The sequence below is a fragment of the Anser brachyrhynchus genome (genome assembly GCF_964034855.1).
Source record: "Anser brachyrhynchus genome assembly, chromosome: 23".
Taxonomy (NCBI): domain Eukaryota; kingdom Metazoa; phylum Chordata; class Aves; order Anseriformes; family Anatidae; genus Anser; species Anser brachyrhynchus.
In genome coordinates this window covers 4,745,185-4,763,839 of record NC_137716.1, presented here as the reverse complement: position 1 = coordinate 4,763,839, position 18,655 = coordinate 4,745,185, and the positions used below count along the sequence as shown (strand labels likewise).

General features: G+C 59.2%; 1 protein-coding gene across 8 annotated transcripts in view; it reads right to left on the bottom strand.

Annotated features, from left to right (window-relative positions):
* Positions 1-18,655, bottom strand: part of PTPRS (protein tyrosine phosphatase receptor type S) — a 156,061-nt gene that overhangs the window by 98,753 nt on the left and 38,653 nt on the right. For all 8 annotated transcript variants that reach the window (XM_080566123.1, XM_080566126.1, XM_080566128.1 and 5 more), the window contains exon 2: positions 157-324. In XM_080566123.1, coding sequence (XP_080422249.1) covers positions 157-244 — 88 coding nt within the window. In that variant the 5' untranslated portion in view covers positions 245-324. The remainder of the gene's footprint in view (positions 1-156; positions 325-18,655) is intronic.

Sequence of the window (18,655 nt, the reverse complement as noted above, 5' to 3'; positions counted from 1 at the left end):
ATTAAGAGGTATCATCAAGCCCGGAGCACTTCCCTAATGTGAAAAATTTGGGCATACATTTGCTGGCTCTCTGCACTAAAGCCTGCCCTGCTGTCGTTCTCCAGGGGAGGTGAGGCACAGGTGAAAGAAAGGGGCAGGGGCCCGGCACAGGCTTACTTTCAGCTACGCAACCTATCAGCAGCACGGAGAGGAGGTTCACGAGGGAGACCAGCGCAGACATCCCAGGGCTGGGAAGGATCCTCATCCTCTGCAGCGGCCTTCGGCGCCAGCCGGGAAGGCTCCAGGTCAGCAGGCCTCACAGCGTGTCCCCAGCGTCGTCAGCACCTGCAGAGGGAAAGGGGAGAGCGCTCAGAGAGAGGAACGAGGGCAGTGGATGGCACGGAGATACGGGGCAGCCGGACAGAGCTCGGAGAAGCAGCAGGGCCCCAGGAAAGCTGTGGCCACGCATGGTCCCTGTGAGGAGGCCAGGTAGCCCTGGGCCTCGATGCCACCAAGGGACCGCCGCCATAGCAGCTAACGGCGAATTTCTGCACAGCACCCACACGAAGGGTGAAAAGGGAAGCGTAACCGGGAGGCAGCCACTGCGCAGGGCCCGTGTTTAAAGTTTACCACCCGTCAGCTTCCCCCAACCCCACACCCCGTCCCCAACGTGGGAGAAAAGCTGCGCTGGCGAGCAGTGAGGTGTGAAGGGATCCGACCTGACAGGGCCCAGAGCCCCTCTCAAAGGGGGATTTTTCCACAAAACGCTGGGGCGGGAGAAGAAAAAGGGAAACCCCACGTGCGAAAAAGCCAGAAAGGAACAAAAATATTGTCCACAAAAGGGAAGACGAAGCAGATGATGCCTCCCCTGCGTCCCCTTTTGGTTGCTGAGGCTGGGGGAGAGCCTCCTTTCCTGCCATGGCTCTGCACAGCGCAGCCGTCACCCCAAGGCAGCAGGCCTGAACCTCGGCCCTAGAAACCACACGGGTGTCAGGGTGGCAAATGCAGGCTGCTGACTGCCCCAGGCTCCTTCCCGGGGCTGGGGTGACAGCAGCTACTCGGCAGGGCTCAGCCCCTGCCCTGCTCCGTGCCTCAGTTTCCCCACCCGCGACACACGGAGGAGCCGCGTCACCGAGCCACCACAGCGCTGGGCCAGAACACGCCTGGAGCTGGGGGCACCGTCCTTACAGCTTCATCCTGATCCCTTCGCAAAGCTGGAATGGCATTAAGGGAGCTGTGTTCTTAGCAAGTCCCCCCATCCTGTGTGTCAGCGACAGAGCTTTGCCCCCGAAGGGCTGAAAACAGAGGCAAGAGACAGCGAAAACCGCAACAAAACCTCCTGGTGGGGCTGCGGCCGCGCGGTTCCTCCGTCAGGCAGACTGAGCGCCGCAGTAACGGGCCGGTGTTGTGGGAAAGATGCTCTCAGATCCGTGCGGATTCCTTCCTGCCATCAGTTACCCCAATTAAAAATCAAACCCGGGGTTTGTCACCTCTTGGAGAAAAGCCAGGTAGGAGATATTGTACAGCGATCAAAGGCTTTAGAAGGACTAAGGGGATAGTGCGGCTGCTTAAGCTTTCTGATACACATCAGGGCATGTAACCATCGGGACAGGCAGTGTGAAGGGGCATTTTAATCTTTTTCGGTCCCATTAACTCTCCAAGGCTGAACCGTACAGAATTAAAAGAAAATCTAGGATAAACAAGAAGTCCCCATATGTACTCAGCCCTAAAGAGCAACTTTTCAGAGAGAAGCTTTGGACTCGCACTTTGAGGATTACAAAGCCTCTGCTGTGTGCTCTGTGCTAGTCTAGATCCAGCGTGCTTCAGCGCTGGCTTGTGAAAACGCAGCATAAATACTGATGCTCGTACAAGAAAGAGAAAAAAATCTGGATTAAACCACTGGGAATCTCTTCAAATGTTTGTTCCAGACACGATTAGAGAAGCACGCAGAGGCTCCAGCCAGACTTAACGGGGGGTTCGCGGGGTTCCAGGGCGCGGATCGGTGCGCTGGGGTTTCTTTTGGTGTTGTCAGAGCTGAGCAGAGACCAGGAACATTATGACTAGCTGCGATAGTAACTGTTAATTAAATTGGGGATGTGGTACCGCTGCCAGCACAACAAACAGAACTAGCTGCTGTTTGCTGGCTCTCCCTTCTCCCTGCTTCGGATTCACCCAGCTCCTAGGTCCCATCAGGTGGGCTGGAGGGACAGGAATCAGAGTGCAGGCATCCTCCCAAACCTTTAAAGTCTCTGCATTTCAAAACCTGAGGCTAGCCCAGCCAGCATTTCACAAACTGTTTGTCTTTATCGCAGCAAAGTCTGTACCTCCCCTGCCCAGTCCCAGGAAACGCCACCCAACATCTCCGTGCTCCTCATCCACTCTTCACACGTGGCATCAGAGCAGACGAGGCTGCCCCACACAACCTGCCCCCCCCCGAGCGCCCCCGAAAATGGAGCAGAACGCAGGCACGTCGGGGAAATGTTCCACCTTCTGCCCTGCATCTAGCGTGGCTTTTCATGCCACGTAATGGGCTCCGATGGAGAAGGTCTGGTTAAGGGGCCACGGCAACAGCTCCAAGATTAGAGAAAGAGATGCCAGAGGGTGACACTTCCGCTCCGCTGCTAATGTGCTTCCCGAGCCCTTGATGGAGACAGAAAGTGCTGGCAGAGGTATTAGGACACGTCAACTTCAATCCAGCAACTCATCCTTCAGAGCAGGTACGGCACCGGCTGTCTCCCCCTGGACACGGGATTTCAGGACACCAAGACGCGCACCCACCCGGCACCCCGTGGGTATCGAGGGGGGATTGGGGCAGGAGTCAGCTCTGCCCTCGGGTAGCGCCCTGGCAATAGAGAGACTGGGAACAGACTCTTATTCACTGCACAATTCCTGCCTACAACACAGAACACGCAACATTTGGAAACCCAGCCACCATGCGACAAGCCTCTCCTGCCCTCCAGGCGGTGCTGAATTCGAGTGGGAATTGCTTTGGTGAACGCTCAAGTCGCAAGGGTTTCATCACCCATCCTCTCCATGTGTATGGCTTACCTTGTCCGTGCTCTCTGAAGCAGGTTTGCATCACTCCCCCTGCCTGTCTCTGCTCAGCGCCCAGCCAAGCTCCTGGCACGGCACAAGCAAACACAACGGCAGCTTTCCTGCACTCCTCCACGGACTCGCAAACTCTCACTAAATTCTCTGGCACAGGATCTCCTGCAACAGGAGCAAGCCACCTAATAGACCTCAATCCTTGCTAAAGAATGCAATTAAGAGAAGCCATGGCCCCCAGTGGGGTCAGATTTGTGCTAGATACGGTCACATTTCAGGAATAAGATTAATTCTTACAGTAAAAGAGCTCCTGTAAGACATTCATTCTTGCACACTGCCTGATCTCCAGCTTTAAGCACGCAAACGTGCATCTTGTAAGCACTGTGCACGAAATCTTCCAGAATATTACTAAAACTAATAAAATGGAGACGTGTTTGCAGGAAGCAGCCTCCAACGGTGGCTCCACCAGCCAGTACAGAGCAAGGGGCTTCCAGGGACCCAAGGGTGCTAGGAACAAAGGGCGAAACGCCCCAAAGCACCTACATTTCTTAAGAGCTTAAGTTCCATTGAGAGTCAAAGGGACTTAACCTAAGCCGCTAAGATGCTTTTGAAGATTTTCCTCCCAGCAACTCCCATTTCAGAGGGTGCCGGACACCTAGCTCCTGTAAGCTCCTTTGGGTATCCAAGGGGATAGAGGAGGGCTTTGCCTACAGACCACTTCGGCTAGCTTGGTTCCTGCTGCTTAAGGAGAGAGCTTGTGGGAAACAGTGCTTGAAATAAAAGTGTCTGCACAGGTACGGGCATCAGAGGGGGCAGAGCCACGCAGGCATTTTGTCATTTGTTACCTTCTCTTAGCCCGCATCCAACCCGCGACTGAAATGTTTGCTCTGCAGTTAAGAAAAATCCAGCAGGGAGCACGGCTTCGTTTCAGGCTCACTAGAATAAAACAACTCAAGAACATCTCCCCAAAACGCGTTTGGGCTTCTCTTGCTTCTGTTTCACCCGCACGCAAGAGGGAGAAGGGCCGTTTTAAATAAATTCCCTGCAGAAACTTCCACGCAGATCTAGCGGATGATTAAACATCTTCATTTTCGGTAGCTGCGGCGGGAGAATGACTCCCATTAGACGCAGCAATCGAAGCAAACACCTTACAGGCACGGGGCTGCGCCGAGGTCTCTTCTCCTTCCAGCAGCACCGGCTTAGTTTGTGCTGCGTATTAACAAAGGTCAGCGGGTCGCTTCATTTCCTCCCAGCAACCTCTTTAAAGGAAGAAAGAAGAGCTTTTAGCCCAGCCAATATCTCATTTGTCACCTCCCTTGGGGAGGGGAGAGCCAAGATTTTAATTCGCCACCCCCCAGCCCTCCCTTGCTCCTATCTCACCCCCGGCAATCCCAACCCCGCTGGGGCTGGGCCGGGGACGCCAGCGCCAGTGGCAGCGTGGGCAGCTGGGACCTGGCCCGGGACCATCGCGGGCCCGGTGCTGGGACAAGGGGATGCCAACGTGCAGCTTCCCCCTGGCAGCCCCGCAGCCGGGCTGCTCTGCTGGCCGCTATTTGCCTCGTTTCCCGGGGAAATAGAGCATGAAGACGTGATTCGAAATACGCCTTGCTGCCGCTCGCTTCCCCTCCCCGCCCGGTAACGTGCTGACCAGCTAAACCCTATTAAACAGGGGGGGAGATGGCAGCCACCGTAATTCCCTCCCGGTCACGTGCAAGGCAGCGCCGGCGGGGAGGGAGGTGATGGTGGTGCCCCTGCTCCAGGAGCGAGCACTCGGCCTCGCGCCTTGCTCGGCCACGGGAGCCCCCGGGGAGGCTGCCGAGAGGCTGATCCACACAACAGCCCCAACTGCTGCTGCTGCTGCTCACGGGGAGGAAAAAACACCCCCAAGGACAAAAGCAAAATGCTCCAGGTCCCAGCAAGACCCGTGCACACACCCCATTCACCTGCATCCTTCCCCTCGCAACAAGGAAGGTCCCAGCGCTCTGCAGACCCCCCGTGCCTGCTGAATCAGGCTCCTCAGGCCAACCAAGCCCCCCAGAACCACCCGGCCTTCTGGGCTGCTTCGGCTCAGCAGGTGCCCCACGGACCCTGTTGCTGCTCAGAGCCCTGGTCTCTGCCGGGGTATATGGGACCGCCGTGCTCCCGTCACCTTCCCCACGTCAGCGCTTCAGTACAGGTTAGTAAAACAAATACAAGCCCCGTCCACCGGCAAAGCTCACTGCAAGACCAGCTGCTGGTTGGAGGTGGCCAGCTCCAAGGGCTGACCTCGAGACACACGTCCCCGCCTGAAAAATGAGATCTCAGGGCATTTCCAAGCCGGCCCCCAGGTCAGCCGGACGCAGCCCCTCCTCGAAGCTCCCCAGCCCACTTCAAAACGCAGGCCCTGGTCCGGCAACCGCAGTTACAGCAGCCAGCAGAGCCCCTCCAGAGCTAAGCACGGCTGTTTATCCATCACGGAGCTACTCAGATCTTAAAAAAAATATTTACAAGAAAGAGGCAGAGCATTATCTTCCATGGGGAAACAAACACAGATGGAGGAAAAAGAGCTTTGATCAGGACCGCCTCGGTGCTATCCGCTGCTTTTCCTCCGCAGATCTCCAAGCGCTTTAATATGACAGCGTTATCCCTTGTCACAGCGCGGGAACCCAGAAGAAACTGCACGCTCAGAGAGCTCTGAGCACGAAGTCATGATGCCTCTCGCTGTGTTTGCGCACAGCCACACGCTCCTTCTTGCTTCTCGCAGCATTCCTGGTCCTTTCGTGCACGCCACGCGCCCGCAGCACCGTCCCCGAGTGATGGGCACCAGAGGAGCTTCGGGGGGCAGCAACGCGGGTGCTGCTGCCCGTGGGCACGATGGCGCGGCGAGGGTTAAGCCGTGGTCAGGGCAGGAGGAGCGAGAGGAGCGCTCTGAGCTGGGCTCCATCGTCAGGAGAAATTAATTTTGGCCCAGCGTGTCCCCGCAGTGACAGCTCTGACAGGCGGTGATGTGTCTGCGGCGGCCGGGACGCGGCCGGCAGGTGCAGCACAGCACGGATGGGTCCGCAGGGACGATGATGAGGAGGAGGAGGAGGAGGAAGCAGAGCACCTCGGCTAAGCCCAAGCCCACCACGCCACGTGCTGCTGCAGCCCTGGGAGGGCCCCGAGGGCCCAGCCATGCTGAAGGCAGAGCGAAAAGCAGCGAGGGAGGCGATGCCGGGGTGAGCAGCGCGCCCGGGCTGCATCCAACCGGCCCAGCACAGAGCCCTGAGGTTGTGGCTTCCCCTTGGGGGTTCGGGTACGCACGAAGGGGCGAGGTGGGGAAGAATCAGACCCAGGGCCACGTTCCCCCTGCTCCTCTCCTCCCTTCACGGGCACACGCCATCCTCTGGCCTTCACCGACGAACCTCGGCAGATCTCCGCCGAGCACCTCCCAGCATCGGCGACCATCAGCCCCGTTTCCTCGCGGTTCAGGGTAACGGTTTGCATTTCTTTCCGCCAGGCCTCCGAGCTTTCTTCCTCTCTTTAGGAAGCCATCCATCACGAGCCCCGGCTCAGCTGCCCGACAGGCTGGGAGCTCCTCGGGGCGCAGCCGGCATCGCTGGGTAAAATCATCGCCCGACGGCCTCATCCCAGCACAGCGCGCCCGCCAGCCTCCGCGAGGGGAATACACACGATCCTCTGCGAGGAAACAACGCTATGGAGAAAACCACCACCGCGCCTTCCCCAGGGGACCGCGTCCCAGCCCCGTGAGCAGGCAGGAGGGTGGCACAGGGTTAGAGCAACCTGCCCGAGGCTGGCAGGGAAGTGCAGGTCAGCAAAGGAGCAGGCACTCGGCCCCAAAGTGCTTCAGGTTTTGGGATGCTGTGCACGTCCCCAGCTAAGCTGACACCTTTTTAAAAGCATACCGAAGTCCTTTTTTTTTTTTTTTTTGGCACAAATGTTTTCAGCAGGTAGCGATTGTTGAGCAAGTCTGAAGAAAAGGGCGATGTGCCCACCTCTGACCTCCAGAAAGCCACCGCGCTGCGGTTCCTGCACGCGCAGCGCCCCTCCCGAGTGGTTTGACGTCATCTGTGGTGACACTGGTCAGGAGCAACCCGCAGACTGATGAGGAGAGCAGGTCTGTGTCCCTTTACACAAATCCTCGCCCCGAAATTCCTGCGTTAGCAGGAGCCCCGCACCTCTCCCCACCGCAGACAGCCCTTCTGCGCCCTGGGTGGCCACCGCAGCCGTGCTCATCACCACCAGCCCTTCTCCGAATCAGAGATGCCACGCGCTACTCAAACAACGCAGAGAAAAAAGAAATAAAAGAACCCAACAAAGAGCCCAACAAGACAGCAACCCACCACCAGCAAGGCTGCAACAGCTCTTCTCGTGTCTAGAGTCCGAGCTAGGAAAAGGCACTTCTCCAGCCCAGGTCTCCGGAGGATTCAGGCGAGCGTCCCATCCTCCCGGGAAGGAGACTTCCCGGAGCCTTGCTTGACACCAGCTCGTGTGCAATGAGCTATGAGCACACGAGAAAAATACTGAGCAATGGAACCAGTGCTTTTCTGACTTGTAATAATGGCACGAAGATGAGCTGTGCCGGGAAGAGCCCATCCAGATGGCATCAGTCTCTCCCAACAGGTGAATCCCTCCAGCCTTGGCTTCCTGCTCCCTCCACGTAGCAGCCTGACTCCGCTGCGTCTCGCAACCTCGCCGCCCTCCGAGCCGCTCTCCCTGCCCGCCAGGTCAGAGCTCCCTCAGATGCCCTCAGGGAGCACTTCGAGAGCACCCTAAGGTGCTTCCTCAGCAATATACGGAGCTGTCAGCGAAGGGTCTCGTGTAAATCTCCCCAGAGGGGCTCTCGGTGGGTTGCCGGCTGCAGCAGCTGGGCCAGGCGCACGGAGCGGTGGCTCCCTGGCAAAGCGCTGGTGTTTTGGGGCGATGCACCCTGCCCACCTCCTGCTGGCACACGTTTGCACCCCAAGCAGCGCGTCTTCCACCAGCCCTCAGCCCAAGCAGGAGACAGAAAAAGAGATGAAAAAGCAAAAGGAAAAAAAAGGAGAGCTAATTAGCAACGCGGGGTGCTTTATCAGTTCCAGCTCAGGGCGCTGGACCGGTGCAGGATGTCAGCAGCCCTCTCGCAAGAGCGACCTTCTCATTACAGGCGACTGCTGATCGATTGCCTCCATTTGTCATCTTCATCTGTGCTCCGGCTCCTCGCGGATCTCCTCCTCCGAAGCGGGTGCCCGGGCAGCTCGCGGGGCCCCGTGGGACGGTGGTGGCCGGTCCCTCCCAGTGCTGCTGCGGGGCCTCAGGCATCGCCCCGGGGAGAAGAGTGCTGCAGAGCCCAGCCTTTGCTTTGCTCCATTATTTTTCTGTCTAGACGCGGCCCCCGATACCATGAGCTACGACAGAAATAGAGCAAAAAAAATCCCCAAACCACACCAGGCCAGAACCCAACAACAGAACTCACTCAGAACCCAGCGCCCTGGAGAACCCCATTTAAAAACAGCCCAGGCACGAACCCCCCTCCCTCACACCCCACCGACCCCAGAGAGGCTCCTACTGACTAACACGGAGTTGGGCTGGATTTATCCTCACGCTCATCATTTTCAGGGTCTCCTGTGGCCAGGAGATGCCGAGGGACTGCCCTTGCTTTTCCAATCAGGAAAAAGCAATTAAAACTCCCGAGGCTGGAACAGCTCAAGCCCACGTACTGGCAAGCCGAAAGCCTCAGGAAACAAAAAAAGGGAAAGAAATACATTTCCTTCTATGGCTCGTGCACGACACGGCTGCTCTCGCCTGCAAAGTCTCGCTGCGGTCCCTGCACGAGGCCGGTGCCCCCTGCGCACCCGTGGCAGAGAGCAAACGAGAGGAAATAAAAGTAACGAAGCAAAGTTTAGCCTAATTACTGTTTGGTGGTACAGGGAAGTCATTGCGGCAGCAGTGCAGCTGATGATCTGGTTTGCTTCTTACCCCACGGAAAAGGTACGGCTGTGCTTCCAGTGGGACAGGGCAAGGAGCATCGGTGGAAAAGGGATGCGTGCGGCTCCTCGGCGCAACCTCAGCAGCAAATCCCCCAGCACAGCAAGGACGGGGCCTGAGCTGCAGCACGAAGGGCAGAGAGCTCATGGCTTGGTCCTTACCATGGGAACAGCTTTGCCACGATAGCTCTCATCTTGCTGATTAGCGACCGGCAAGGAAAGCTCATTAGGGCTATTAGCACGGGCTCTCTGTCTTCCTGGGCTCTGCAGCAGCCAGCTCGGGAGCCCGGCACGGGAGGACGTTCACCCACCCCGTCTCACCCAGCCACCAGCACCGGGGCTGCTTCGCCCACCCCGGGGACCTGCTGCAGGTCTCAGTGCCCGGAGCAATGCCACTACCCCTCCACAGCCCCATCGACGCCTCCGGACGGGCCCTTCCCAGCCCAGGACCCGGGGAGCTGCAGACAAGACCGACACGAGGCTACGCTGCACCCCTTGGGCCACTGAGGGCTCCGGGACGCTGCTCCCCATCCTCCCCTCTTGCGTTTAACGCCAGCCCTTTTCCTGCAGAATCTCTCCCCCACCATCTCCTTGCCAAGAGCTCCAGCCCTGCCAGCCTACGCAGGGGGGTTAAACTCCGTAAAGAGGATTTGCTTTCGAGCTTGCAAGACAGAAGATGAGCAAATCCCTTCCCATGCTCTAGCAGGAATCCTGTGTCTCAGACCCACCAGCCAGGGGAGATTAAGGAAGAAGGAGAGAAAGAAAAAAATCCCATCCGTCACTCACTGCCATGATCTCATCTGAATTCAAGAGCTGAGCCGGGATGATGCTGGGTCACTGCTTGGGCTGGTGGAGGACCAGCAGACACCAGAGCAGGCAGGACAGAGTCTTCGGCTTCGCTGCTCAAGGTCAGCAGCAGAGCCGGGGAGCCGCTTCCACGCTCCGTACTCGCTGATTTCATTCTGCCTCGTCGATCTAGGGAAGCCTCTGGCTCTTGTCACATCCTTGCAGAGGGCCCCGGCTCCAGCGAGTGCGTGCAGGAGTTACCTTAGCACCGAGCAGAGCCCTGCAGAGCGCCCGTGCGCTGCCGGGCAGGAGCAGCGCCGAGCCAAGCAGCTTGGCCAGGCAGGGCTCGCCTGCAATTTCCATCCTCTGCATGAGATGCGAAATTAAGAGGCTGCTAAACAAGCAGAAATCGGGAGTGACGTCCTCCTCGCCATCCTCCAGCTCCCGCCTGCCAGCCCGATCTCACCCTGCTGGGTTCCTTCTATTAAATCCGATTTTCCTCCCTCTCTGCTCCGAGCAGCCATAGGAGCGTGGTCCTGCAGGCCAGCAGCCGTCCCGCCCAGGGGTGGCTGCGTTTGTTGGCTGTGCTAACACAGCCCATACGCAGCCAGTCCCCACCAGGGATGCATCAGAGGCTGCTTAAAACATTTATAAGCGTTCAGAGGCTGCTAACGTCCCTCCTGCAGCGGGCTGTAGGAAAGGAGCGTGTGAGAGGGCCCTGGGAGACCCTACCCGTTACCCCAAATTCCAGCAGACTCCACCTGGCAGACACGTCGGTTTTATTTTACTTTAACCCAACGCGAGGGGGGTTTTGACAGGCCGGCGAGATCGCCCGGGTTCCTTTGCGACCAGTCGCTCCTCACCAAGACCGCGCAGAGAGGTTTTGTGAGCGGGCTGCCTGGGAGCCGCAGCTCGGGGCTCGCAACGCTGAGCGGCACAAACGTGCCCCCCCCGGCCCCAAGGGAAGCGGGCAATGAATTAAACATGGGATAATATTTACTCGGCACCATCATTAAGACCATCAGCACGCGACGGAATGAGCCTGGCCAGGAAGAAGGATGCTTTCTGTCCTCCATTTGCGGCAGGGCAGGGCGAGCGCTGCCCCTGAGAAGCAGCCAAGGGCGGCGCAGGGAGCTCCCAGCTCCCCGGACCCCTCTGCCCGGCCAGGCAGTGCCTTGTCCACCCTCGGCGGCGCCGAGCCAAACGGGAACGGGGCCAGCAACAAATCTCTCCTTCGGACGCGCGGAAGCCACCATATTGCAGAAAACGCTTTTATTCTCGCCGCGCCATCTGGAGCCGCTGGGAAAGGCGACTCTTCTGTCCCCATCAATTACCGAAGGGAGAGATCTGCGGTCCCTGAAAGGCAAAACTTGCGTTTTCCCCTCCCTGCGAGGGCTGAGCCCTCTCTGCAACACACGTGGCTTTTCCCAACCCCATCCCCAACTCCGCCGCTCTCTGCTTTTGGGAGCTGCCCCACAGCCTCCCCCATCCCAGCTGCGGGCGCTGCCCCGTGCTGCCCAACGCCTTCCTGCGGTGCCACGTCCCAGAGCAGGAGGCGCTGGGGACCCCCCACCCGCCCCCTTCCCCAGCTCAGGGACAGAAGCAGGGACAGCGCGGCGGGGCCACGTGAAGCGTCTCCGGGTCTCCACTTCCATGGGGCTGAGCGTGCAGCGGGGGCAGCCAGGGGCACGGCCGGGAACCACTGGCATGCCAGGACCACCACCACCGTTCCTTCCAGGACACCATCCTTCCAGGACCATCACCACCTTCCTTCCAGAACACTGTTGGTCCAGGACCACCACCACCATTCCTTCCATAACACCGTCATGCCAGGACCACCACTGCTCCTTCCAGAACGCCACCGCACCAGGACCACCACCACCATTCCTTCCAGGACACCATTGTTCCAGGACCACCACCCTTCCTTCCAGACCACCGTTGTTCCAGGTTTTGAGCAGGCCAGGCACGCATCTATCTGCCTCCAGGGACTTCCAAATGTGCGATGTTGCCTTGGGCCACTGAAAGGGACTCGTTGACCTTCCAACCTCCCTTCTGCCTTCGCTTCCTATGGTTTTACAGCCTCCAAATGGTTCATTTATGCTGAGCAAATCCCCCGGTGCCACGTCCGTCCGTCAGGCAGCGGTGATGCACAGACGGCACCAGCACAGGGAAGAAAACAAGGGGTGGAGGGGACCCCAAACTCCTCTCGCTGTAGAAGTGCCAAGAACCATCTCAAATCTCAGCCTGAGGCCCGCTCCTTGCCGAATTAAAGCCCAGACCCCGCAGCGAGGCGATCCCAGGGCGGCTCTCGCCTCGGAGGGGTCAGCGTGTGCAGCACCGAGGCCACCAATTAAAGCTTTTAACGAGGCAGCCCCACCACCTCGCCAAGCCCCGAGCAGCCTTCGCCCGACGCTCTCTCTGCTAATAGCCAGGTGCCGCGGCCGAGCGACGGGTCCGGACTGCCTGAAATCTTTCTGACAAGCGGGGACCGGCTCCTTCCCCTCCACCATCCCAGCACGTCCCCAAGCAGCAAGGCAGGGTGCCAGGGAGGGGCTTTATTTTGTTTTTAAAGCTTCTCCCCCCACCCCTTTCCCACCACAGCCTCAGTTCAGGCTCTCTCGTTAATCTAATTGTTCTCCTAATGAAGATCTGCAATTCCTCAAACATTAATTACTAACGGCAGCAGCGGCAGCAGCTGTGGAACAAGAGCTCCCTGTTCCTAATAATACGCTTCACACTTTTGCCTGCCACAGCTCAATTTAGCTTTGCGTGATTTGGCTGGGGGGAGATAAATAATATTCCAGCTCCGGGGCTCTGCAGACAGCCCCGGAGGAGGCGACGCTCTCCCCAAGCCCGTGGGGGCTCCGGAGCGCTTTAGGTCCTGTTAAAAAGCCCCTTTTTTACGGCACCCCCAGCTCCGGCTCCGTCACGGCCCCGCGGACGTCGGGAGCAGCTTTGGGCAGGTGCAAGGAGCTCTGCGAGCAGCTGGAGCCGCGCCAGCTGGAAGCAGCAGCGAGGTGCCACAGCCACGCAGAGCCTCGCTCCCCGTCCTCAGGCGAAGCACGACGGTGGCACGGGGGAAGGAAGGGCAGGAAAACGACAGACAGGGGCAGGAAAAGGAGAGTCCCGGGCAGGGAGGGCGATGAGCAGCACCCCGACGGGCTGCGGGAAGGAGCCGGTGGGAGCAGGGGAGGGAGGAGCGCAGCTGGAGGGAGGGCGATGCTCGAGCCGCTCTTTGTTTTGCTCCCGGTGAAATGGAACAAGAAATAAATGGGAAGGTTCGCGGTGACGGGAATAAAAGGTGAGGGCAACCGCAGGGCTGGAGGGCCGGGGTTGTGCAGGCTGCCAGGGAGGCACCACGGGGCTGGAGGGCAGTGCCTGCAGGCGGATACAGGGGGGTCCTGCAGCCCCCGGGGGGGAACAGGGGCTGCGCACATCCCGACCGTGCCTGCAAACCAGCAACAGGAGCCAAAGGCAACCCAGAGGCACAGGTTTCTGCAGGAGACTGAAGCACTGTGGGGGTGGCTGGTGTCCTCTGCACCCCCCTCATCGGCCTCGCGGCCCCCATAACGCAGCCGTGGAAAAACCGCGGTCTCCCAGGTCAGCCCCTTGCGATCCCAGCAGCGTTGTCCCCTCCTGCCCAAGCGCGAGCGGGGAGAAGGCTGCGGCCAGCCGGAGGGCTGCTGCCAGCAGAGCCCCTCCGCACATCAGTGGCGCCGAACCCCGGGCTGGAGGAAGCAGCTGGAACGGCTGGAGCCAGCAGAGCTGGAGCAGCCCCTCTCGCCAGCGCCGCGCAGCCAAAAATACACAAGGGGAACAAAACAAAACAAAACAAAAAAAAAACGCCACGAGAGTTTTCAGCGACAAAAGCAAACAAATAGATTGGTGAATAAATATTGATTTGACAGGAAGTCGGAGAAACCCTTCCAAAAACACACGCTGGCACCAGGCTTCCTCTCCCAGCACGACGAGCAGCCGTCGGCATTTCGAGCTCCGGGTGCCTTTGCTCGGCCGAAAATCCGAGGTGCTCTGCAGGGTTTCTACTTCCAGGGGGCACCGGGCATCGCACGCCAGCGTCGTCTCCTGGGATTTCAAGAAATAAACTCAAGGGTCAGCCGAGGAGCCCGCGCTGGGCAAAGCAGGCAGCGCAGCAGGCAAAACCCCGTTATTTGCCCTGAGCTGTCCCCCAAGAGGAGAGGTGCCAGCTGGTAGCGTCGGACACGGCGCGGTTTGGTCTAAAGGAGTTAAATCTTTCCTCCTGCCAAAGCGCGGGGCTGAGTCAGAGACCCGGAGTCACGGGGGCCGAGGGATGCTGCTTCATGCTTTTTGCTGACCGCAAACACATCTGCGCATACCCTGCTCCGTCCCGGGCGGGCGCGCAGGCCTTTCATCCCAGGAACACCCCGCAGCACTCGGGCTTTGCAAAAAATTAATTGTTATGCCCATCCGGGGAATTTGGAGACTTGCTTTCCGTAACAAAGCGGCCGTCTCACGGGGTGAGATGGGCCCTGCTGGGTGGACGACAGGGCTGGGAGTGCTGGCAGAGGGCAGGTCCTGGCACACGGCGCAGTCCCGTCCCTTCCCTGCCCTTGTGCCGGGGCAGCAACCCCCGGGCTGAGCCCCGCTTTGTGGCACGCAGCCCCCAGAGCCACAGCGAAAAGCAGCCAGCACCAGCAGCGCTCGTCCTCGGAGGTTCCCCGCTCGCGTCTCAGCCTTGCTCAGACCCAAGAGGGACCCAAATGGCACGTTTCGCCCCATTCGCCCCCACAACCGGCACGCTCGGGGGAAAAAAAGACAAATGCTTGAGCTGTTGGGGAGTTTAAGGTCATTGCAAACTGGAAGGCCGGGGGTCGGCAGAAACGTCCCGGGCGAGGTCTCGGTGCTCCATCACAGCGACCGCAGCCGGCACTCGAAGACACGTGAGTTCGGGGCGAGCGGCTGCATCTCGCCGCGCATCCCACACTCCTCCAAAAAAGGTTTCCTTTGTTCACCTTCCTCCCTGCCCGGCGAAGAAATCCCGGCCCCGTGAGCGCCGTGAGGGGCCGGTGACGCTGATCACAGCTTTCCTGCTCATTTCTTTTTCAATGAGTGAATTAGCAGGCAGCCAGCCGACTTGAACATCCCCTTATCTCTGCACCAAGCTCGCTGCTGAGGATTTGCATAATTTTAATCTTTCCCACCAATGAGCATGAAAAAATTAGTTTTCCACTATTTTATCTTCTATTTGTGTTCAATAAACAGAGCTGGCGGCTTTGCTCCATGTATTTATACTGGGAAACGGGAGGAAGGAGGAGGGAAAAAAATCCCACACGTCCAGCATTCGGCCAGAGGAGAGTTAAACCCAAGGAGGGTGGCAGGGTGAAGGCTCTGCAAAACCCCTTCCCAGATTGCAGCTGCAGACAGGTTTGAGATTGAAGCCTGGATTTCCTTGCCCAGTCCCAGCTGTTTTCCCTGGAGTCCCTTTCCTATCTCCCAGAGCAATTACCCTGGCTTCCTCCCTCATCAAGACCTTCGGTTTTCGTCTCAGGCAGAATGTGCTGGACTCCCCACGACGGGGCTCTGAGTCCCGAGAACATCCCGACTTCTGGGATGGGCCTGGAGGTGCCTCGACAGCGAAGTCCCACCTGAAGGAAACTCATCCTGCACCCGGAGCCGAGCATCTGCAGGGACCGGGTTACCCCAGGTCCCTTCTCACGCTCCTGCACCTACCGAAGGCTTCGGCTCCTCGTCGCTGCAGGTCCTGAGCCCTGCAAGGTCCTGAGCCCCGCACAGCAGCACCCGGTGGATTCGGAGCGCTGCCCCTCGTCCTGCTGGGTGCACGGCGGCAGCCCAAGCGTGCCCTCGCCTTTGTTTGCAGCGTCCTCCAGCCGCGTTGTTTCGTGGAAGGAGGGGAAGGAGAGGGAAACGCGCAGCGCATCGCCGCCAACGCGGAGCTTAGGGTGCTTTTGAATTGAATGCATTCTTTAGAAGAATGGGATGCACCAAAAATTAAACTTGTCTGGATTAAAAAATAATAAAAAAAAAGGCGCTTAAAAGAAAAAGCTTCTGCGCTTGCCCTCTCTCCTGCAGAACAGGAACATCTTTTTGGGCAGCATGCAGCGAAGGATGCCAGCAGCTCGGCGAGGGATGCTCAGGAGCTGCTGCAGCGAGCCCCACACGCTCCACCCCTGCTAGCTCCGGGTTTCACACCCAAAACCAGGGCAGCTCTGAAGATAAAGAAATTGCGGAGAACATTTGAGGCTCTCTCCTCCCATGTGCCCCACTCTTGAGCAGGGTGGAAGACGCAACCGCGAAACCAGGCCCTCGATTTCCTTCCTCCCTGCGGAGCAACCACGGCTCTCCGTCCGGGGGTGTATGGGGCTGGGGGGAAGATTCCCACCGTCCCCGGACAACCTGGCTCGCCCTCTGGGGCGGCCCTGGCCAGGTGACCCAGGTGACAGCTTCGTAGGGAACTGCCCCAAAGCGCAGGGACTAACGGCAGCGGGATGGCTCACGGGCAGGTCTCCGTGGGACCCCCCGTGCCCTTGCTACGAGGTCCCCTGTCCGCGCTCCCGAGGGACGGGACGGGCACGGGGCAGTGCCCTGGCGTCTCCCTCGCCTCCCCGGCCGGCTCTTCCCTCCCATGCCGGCCTCTGCACGGACGTGGCCTCTCCCTGCTCCAGCTGCTCCGCACCCGGAGGTGCAATTACCTTCCATACGTTCTCTATTTACGCTCTAGGAACCATATAATTTTCTAGACCAAAAACATAATTAAAGAGTCGGAGCTGCCTGGAACGCAGCCCTCTCTCCTGCCATCTCTCTTTATCTTCTCTAAAAATACCCCGGCGCGGCAGCCCTGGGCCAAGGGTCAGCTCGCGGCGGGGCCGAGCCACGCAGAGCGGAGCAGCCCCAGTGGAACGGGTGTGCTGCGAGGGGAACGGACCCAAACTCGCCCATTTTAGCCCCAGGAAGGGGCTGCCCCGCTGGGAGCCCCGTGCTCCGCATCCAGCCCCGTTCTGCTGCAGCTGGGGCTGCGAGGGGTCATTTATGCAAGGAAAGGTTAATTCCGATTTAACTTTTAATGCAGTTTATCTAAGCAATTTTCAAAGCCTTGGGCAGAGGGACTAATTGCGAATTAAAGGGACTTTGATGATCTTTGCTCTTCCAGCAGAACCGTTCTGGGGTTGGATCCGCTTTATTCCAGAGTAAATCCACCCAGCCAGGAGATGCAAAGACGTATCTGCCCAGAGGAAAACCAGACCCCTAAGCCTCTGGCTATTCCCCAGGGAACAAAAAACGTTGTCAGGGTGCAAACCTCAGCTCTTGAGGCAAAAGCAACCAGGGAAGACAGGCGGCTGGGGAGCAGGAGCCCCAGCTCCACAAATCCACCTCCTACCTCCACGTGCACCTGGCTGGCAAGGAAACCCAAGCAGCTTTGTTATTTGGCTGGAGAGGGCTCGCTTAGGCTGGGAATTAAATAAAGCGGGCAAAAGGCAGCGAGCAGAGCAGGGCGCTCTCAGCCACCCGTCTCAGGCCGCTCAAGCTCCCGGGAGAAGCGAAGCACTCACCAGCTCTCTGGGATTTTTCTCTGTTCGCAGCCACGGCGTCGCTTCAGCCAGGGCCGGACGCCTCTGGCAGCCGGCTGCAGGGAGCAGCCCTCGGCCATGTCACGCTCATCCTCACCTCTTTAAACGCGGTGATAATTTCCTGCTCCTTCCCCGAGTATCACAAGCTCAGTCCGCATTTATAAAGCCCGGGACAGGCTACAGCAGCACCGCCAGCCCCAGCTGTGCTCCTGCTCACACGCTCCTTTGGGTTTGAAACGTGCTCGCGTGCACTAATGGCAGTCACCCCCAAGAAAACCCCAAAGAAACCCCTTTGGACTGAGGATGCGCACCCACACGGTGCCTGCACGTCCCCAGGGAGCGCCGTACAGACGCGTGCTGGAGGCAGCCCCTGGGCAGGAGCCAGCCCCGGGGGGCAGCACGGTGCACGCCGGGCTCCCCCTGCCCCATGGTCGCCTTCTCGGCACCCCACAGCCCGGCGGGCACAACCGAGGCCGTGCAGGGGGGCAGCAGCAGAGCTGTGCACACACTGCCTGGCCTCTTCAGCCCCCTCGGAGCCCGTGGGCAGGAGCAGCGACGGAGCTGACAGCACTCGCCTGCGCCTCTCGCCCACGGGAACAGCCAGCGCTTCTTCCCATCCCAGAGCAGCAGGCAGCGGGGTGCCCAGCAGCCACGTGTGGATCTGGGGACACGAAACACCTCCCTGGGCCTCCCCCTGCACCCACGCTGCGAGGGGAGAGCCCGAGGCGAGCGGGGCCTCGCGGGCCGACAGACGCCGAGGCAGCGCCGCCTGCGCGGGGGTCAGGCGCTTTCCGAGAGGTGAGAGGCGGCCCGAAAAAGAAACCCTGCCCGGCTCACGAAGCACAGGGCCCACAAGCAGAACACGAGCCTGCGGTGCTCCCCGTCTCCTGCGTGGACCCGCGGGCCCAACGCTGTCCCCGTGTCCCCGTGTCCCCAGCGTGGCCGCTCCCTGCGGCGCGGGGTCCTGCGGCTGCACTGCACGCGCGTGGGGAGTGGAGGAGCGAGAGCAGTAAGTGGGATGGGGGAAGGAAAAAAAAAAAAGGAGAGTGAAAATCAACTACGAAACAGCCCCCGGGGAGATCCACCCGCCTGGACTTGCTGTAATTGCGCTGCCTCCCAACACAAAGCTCTTGGCGTGGCCCTCTCGTAAAACCGGGAGAAGGAAGGTTAAAAAAAAAAATAAATTATTTTTAAATATCCCGAAGGGTCAAAACAACCTTTTAACTCGTCAGCTAGCAAGTTCAAACAGGACTGCGAGCACTGCTTTCCATAGCTCCCAGGGACAGACACCGAGAGCAGCCATCCGAACTCGGCTCCTCCAGGCGTTACGGGTTG